General features: G+C 27.8%; 1 protein-coding gene across 2 annotated transcripts; it reads left to right on the top strand.

Annotated features, from left to right (window-relative positions):
• Nucleotides 1–1,176: 1,176 nt before the first annotated feature.
• On the top strand, nucleotides 1,177–5,689 carry LOC107613956 (protein DETOXIFICATION 18). 2 transcript variants are annotated; one of them, XM_016316157.3, is made up of 7 exons: nucleotides 1,177–1,569; nucleotides 2,679–3,223; nucleotides 3,703–3,789; nucleotides 3,893–3,949; nucleotides 4,031–4,269; nucleotides 4,534–4,652; nucleotides 5,360–5,689. In XM_016316157.3, exons 1-7 carry the CDS (start codon nucleotides 1,261–1,263, stop codon nucleotides 5,495–5,497), a joined length of 1,494 nt encoding a protein of 497 aa, XP_016171643.1. In that variant the 5' UTR covers nucleotides 1,177–1,260; the 3' UTR covers nucleotides 5,498–5,689. The 2 variants fall into 2 exon arrangements, with proteins under 2 accessions (XP_016171643.1, XP_088352999.1); XM_088496873.1 differs by having other exon boundaries at nucleotides 1,182–1,569; nucleotides 4,031–4,119.
• The last annotated feature ends 311 nt before the right edge of the window (nucleotides 5,690–6,000 follow it).

Here is a 6,000-nt window from a genome sequence, read left to right as displayed (position 1 = left end):
TCTCAGGTATATTCAGGACTCAATCTACTAAAAACCTGCTAAAACCATTGCTAACTTAAACATCAAAGTCTCTTGCAAGTACCACATCCTCAAGAGTAACTCGGACGGCAGCATCTCGGCTCCAACAGAAGTCGGACGCTGCCCCAAAAGGAGTCTGGACCTCACGTTCAGACCCATATCACCGTTTTAACCTTCAAAATATGAATATTATAATAAATTCTAATATTTTAAGTGGTTATCAACATTTAATGTAAGTAGTTATTACATGTATTATTAGAATTAAAGTTGTATTTGTTTATAGACACGGAACATTGAAATAAGAACAGAGAGACACATATAAACTAATATTTGACAGATAAATTATAGATAAAAATATTGTATCTAAAAATATTAAATTAATATATTTTGTGTCTATTTTAATAAAAAAAATTAACTTATTTTTTATTTTTTTAATTATTTTTATTATTTTTTATAATTATATTTTTTATTGTTATATTTTTTATAATTATAAAAATCTAAATTATAAAGTTAAATTTTTATAATTTATTTTAATTTATTACTAAATAAAATATAAAAATATTACCTTTTATATCTTTATCATTTATATTTCCTTATCAATATCATGTCTTACCTCTATCATTTATATTAAAGATTGTTCTCTTCTCTTAAAGTTGAATAGTCTCATATACCCGCAAGTGGTGTGGGACTCACAAGAGTCTTACATATGGCCTACTATATTGAATATGCTAAGTGAATCTGATAGTACTAAATTAGGAGTCAAACAAACAATTGTTTTTAATATATCAATATTCATTTTAAAAAACGTTAATGTTGCTAAAATATATGCATATATGGTACTTATACTATGATAGTTACAGTATTTAAAAAAATATATAATTAAAATTAAAGTAATTTTTTAATTATTTAACATTTTTTAATTTAAAAATAAAAAATATTACTAAAATATATAAAAAATATAATTTTAATTTTAACAACACTTATATAATCACTATAATTATAAATATACTTTTTAAAATAAATACTGTTTTAGTATTAATATTTTTTTAATAATTAAATATATATATTTATTAATTAAAATAATTTAAATATAAAAAATATTTAATGTATAAATAATATTTTTCATGATATAAATATGTATGCGTGGGCTCCCGAAAAGAATTGAACAAAATAGAAAAGAAGTAGAACAGAGAAGAGAGGAAACGTGACCACATAGAACTCATTAATTGGGAGATAATAATAATGTTAGGAAGTAATAACAAAAGTTCCCATGGCACTGCAGCAACAACAACACCTCTCTTATTAGGTGATAGAGAAGAAGTAGAAGATGCACAGCAACAAGAACAACATGAAGAATGGTGGAAGAGAATCTTGGATATGGATGAGGCAAAGCATCAACTACTGTTTTCACTGCCCATGATTGTTACAAACTTGTTGTATTACTTAATCACTTTGGTTTCAGTAATGCTTGTTGGTCACCTTGGTGACCTTCAGCTTGCTGGTTCCACTCTTGCCAACTCATGGTTCAGTGTCACTGGTGTCTCTCTCATGGTAATCATTCACACAACTCTTTCTTATCTTATCTGCTTTAGTTAATTTCTATTTCATTTTATTATGATATTGGATTTGTTTTAAATTGGCTCATTTATTTAATATAGTGAACCAAAACTGAGGGTACAAATATTTTCTCTATTGTTTTAATGTGATAGATTCTTGTTGACAATATAATATAATGGTGGTTTTGGCCCCTGAAGATACACACTATTGAGAATTGGTGGTCTTTTAGCTAGTTTACGTTGAAGAGTTCTTTAATTTTGTTTAGAGAGTTGTGAGAATACGAAATAGTCATTGGTCGTACTTGTGGTAAGTCATTGGTCGTACTTGTGAGTGTTAATTTGTTATATAATAGTCATGACTAAACATTGCTTAAAAAAAAATGAATGGTTAAGAAAAGTAGAAAACAGAAGCTAATATAATATGTAATTAGTGGATCAAACAAGAGTAAGAACTGTGACTTGCTTAACATATGAAATTTTTTCTTTTTGAACAATTATTTAATCTATCATTTGAGTTAAGATCTAATACACAATAGATTACTAGCACAATTGCTCCCACAGAGTGTGTCTAAGGTTCTGAAGGTCAAACCGGTTATTGTACTGGTGGAGTTAAAAGTTTTCAAAGATCCCATTAAAATTCAACTAGGATTGAATAACATATAATTAAAATAATATATTTATATATAATATATAATTTTTTTTATAATTTATTATTTTAAATTGATTATTATAAAAATTATATCGATTCAACTGAGTAACCATTTTTTTAGTTTTTGATTGATTTATTGTCAAAGAATTTTTATTTTGAACTGAATTGATCTGATAATCGATTTTTAGTTAACTGAGTCGAACTGATCATTTTGTTCTAGTTAGAAGTGGTAGGAGCCTACATGAGACCTACATATGGCCCATTATCACAAACATTCTACAAATGAGTTTGATGGTAAATTGAGTGTGGCAAACATTTCTTTTAACAATAGCTTATGTTGTTTGATGGTAAAGTATCAACATTCATGTTAAATACACAGCTAAAATTATTAGTAACACACCCTATGTTGAATGTGACATTAAACTCTAGTATTGTTTTTCATGTTCTTTTCTTAGGTTGGTTTGAGTGGGGCACTAGAAACACTATGTGGGCAAGGATTTGGTGCAAAAGAATATCAAATGCTGGGAATTTATCTACAATCTTCATGCATCATATCCTTTGTTTTCTCCATCATCATATCCATAATTTGGTTCTACACACAACATATCTTAGTACTACTTCACCAATCCCAAGACATATCAAAAACAGCAGCACTCTACATGAAGTTCTTTTTTCCAGGCTTATTTGCATATGGATTCTTGCAAAACATTCTTAGGTTTCTCCAAACACAATCTGTTGTGACACCATTGGTTATTCTCTCAGCTATCCCATTGTTGATCCACATTGGTATTGCATATACATTGGTTGAGAAGACAGGTTTGGGTTTTGTTGGTGCACCTATTTCAGCTTCAATTTCACTATGGATAGCTATTGTTTTGTTGGCTTTGTATGTTATGTATGGAAAGAACTTCAAGTTGACATGGGAAGGGTTTTCTACTCAATCTTTTCATTATGTATTCCCTAGCCTTAAACTTGCTCTGCCCTCTGCAGCAATGGTATGGTATGAGACACTAACAAACTCTACTTTTTCACTTTTGCATCTCTTCAAATCTAAATTAGTAGTAGTAGACCCGAAAATTAAATAGTTTTCTCGTTTCTAATTCTGTAAGTTTACGTCAAATTAAATTGCTTTCTAACAAAAAAAAAAATGCAAAACTGAGTAATTCTTGAACTTTTAAGATTTTAATTTTTAAAGAATTTAGTCTTTTTGTATCAAATTCTTTTATTAGAAAATATGGGGACCAATTTTTTTTTTGTTAGAAAAAAGATTATAGATTAATTTGCCAATTTTTTTATATTGGAAAGACTAATACTTTTTATATGAAAATGGGTAAGGATTAATTTAAAAATTTACACCTGGATGAATATAACTTCTAGAATCAACAGTATTTGCAAGTCAAATTGAGAGAATATTGCTGCAAGTTAGTGATAGAGTATTATATTTATGAATCTCATAATTATGTTTTCTTGTTATTCAAGTTTGGAGTATTGGGCTTTTGAAGTCTTGGTTTTCTTAGCTGGAATAATGCCTGATTCAGAAATAACCACTTCCTTGATTGCAATATGGTATGGATGGTTCTAATGGTTTAGATTTTCATTTTCAAATTAATTATTTTACTTTTTATAGAATTAATTCTCTTTAATTAATCTTTAAAACAAAAATCTGCAGTGCCAATACAGAATTCATTGCATACATGATAACTTATGGTCTCAGTGCTGCTGCAAGGTTAGTTAATTGAACATATTCTTATGTTTTAGATCTTATTAATTTTTTTTCAATTATTGAAAAACCTTAGCTTGATGACAGCACCCGAGTTTCGAACGAACTGGGAGCCGGCCACCCGGACCAGGCGATTCGCGCGATGAGAGTGACTCTCACTCTCTCAGTTCTGCTTGGTTTGTGCTTTGTTTTGGCACTTGTATTTGGTCATAATATATGGATTCAAATGTTCAGTAGCAGTTCTAAAATAAAGGAGGAGTTTGCTTCAATAACACCCTTACTAGCAATATCTATATTACTAGATGCTGTCCAAGGTGTCTTATCAGGTTTAGTTTCTTTGATTTTTTCTTTGTCTTTAAATTTGGTTCTTTATAACAATGCATTCCAAAGTTTAGAAATTATTAAGATGGAAAGTTAGATCCACTTGTCTTTATACGAAGTTAACAGTTGAGAATTATTAGATAATAATTTAATCAAATTTGTCAAAATATCTAATAGTTATCAACTATTAAATTTATATGAAAACAACTTAAGTGTTCGCCAATTATTTTATTGGGAGAATTGATCAATTTGACAACATATATATGCAGGGGTGATTAGAGGATGTGGTAGGCAGCACTTGGCTGCATATGTAAACCTTGTAACTTTTTATCTCATTGGTTTACCAATATCATGTCTCCTTGGATTTAAGACCAATTTGCAATTCAAGGTAAGTTTTTGAAAATATTGATTTTTTACTTGTGTTTGTTATTCATTATTTTTAAGAGCAAATTAGTAATTACTCTATATTTTCCTTAGTTTTAGAAAAAATCATTTAAATTCATCCTCTATTTGTTTAAAGGTGGAAACTCAAGTGCAGTCGACTTCACTGTAAAGTTGATAACTAAAAGCCATTAGATGAAAATTTAGTCAAATCGGTCAAATCATCTAACAGCTCTCAGTTATCAACTTCACGTAAAGTCGACTGTATCTGAGTTTTCACCTTGTTTAAATGATATTAATCCAGGATGAAAAGTTAAGTTATATTTACAGAAATATTTAATATTATATTTTATAAGATATAAGGTTGTGTTTGGTTTGTATTTTTATTTTTATTTTTGATATTTTTATTTTAAAATTTTATGAGAAAAAGAGAAAATAATAAATTTTTTTCTATTTTTATCTTCTATGCATTTTTTCTTTATTTTTTTTTTTGTAAAAAAATAAAAAATACTAAAAGTAAAAACAGAAATAAAAATCAAACACACCTTACGATATCGAATTGATTGTTATCTAAATTTTGGAGGAAGTTGATGTTAATTTGATTTTTATTGCTGTTGAATCATTATCAATTTTCTTTTTTGAAATTTATGTTGTTTTTTTTGTTTTTGGTCTTGAAATTTATGTTGTTTGAATCTACTATATTATGTGAAACAGGGTTTATGGATAGGGTTGATTTGTGGGCTTGTTTGTCAAACTGGAGCACTATTATTTTTCACATGGCGTGCCAATTGGTCCAAACTCCATCTCTCTCTGGACAAAATTAGACACAATGATCAACCAATTGTTGTTTAATTCATTTCCAAATTTTACTACATACTGTATTATTTTTTTTATCAAAATAAGGTATCGACTTAATTTATTTCTGTATCCTAAACTTTTCATCACCAGAAAAGTGCGGTCACTTGAATATTTTCCCTCCTTGTGTTAAAATTTAGATGCAAAAGAAAATTGGCTATAAGAACGTCTTTGCTTAATTTAGCAAAATAGTGGTTTTCAGTGTTGTATGAATCTTATAGTTTTATTGTCTATTAAACCGTTTTCAATAATGTCATTTTTTAAATAATATTCTTATATAATTGTCATATTTCCATAAAAAATCAATAAAAATAGGTGTGGTATTATTATAATAGAAATTAGATAATATTCATTTTCTAGCTTAGATTTTGTTTATTATTATGAAAAATACTAGGTGTTTAAATATTTTTTGAACCAAATTTTTAATTAAGTTCGCATGCTTCTTCTCTTTCTTATACATACCAAACACTTCTTCTTCTTTTATTATCATCGTTGTACTT

The sequence above is a fragment of the Arachis ipaensis genome, chromosome B8, assembly GCF_059453495.1.
Source record: "Arachis ipaensis isolate K30076 ecotype BB chromosome B8, ASM5945349v1, whole genome shotgun sequence".
Classification (NCBI taxonomy): domain Eukaryota; kingdom Viridiplantae; phylum Streptophyta; class Magnoliopsida; order Fabales; family Fabaceae; genus Arachis; species Arachis ipaensis.
Note: the sequence above shows the minus strand (reverse complement) of the source record. Positions and strands in the feature narration are given on the sequence as shown.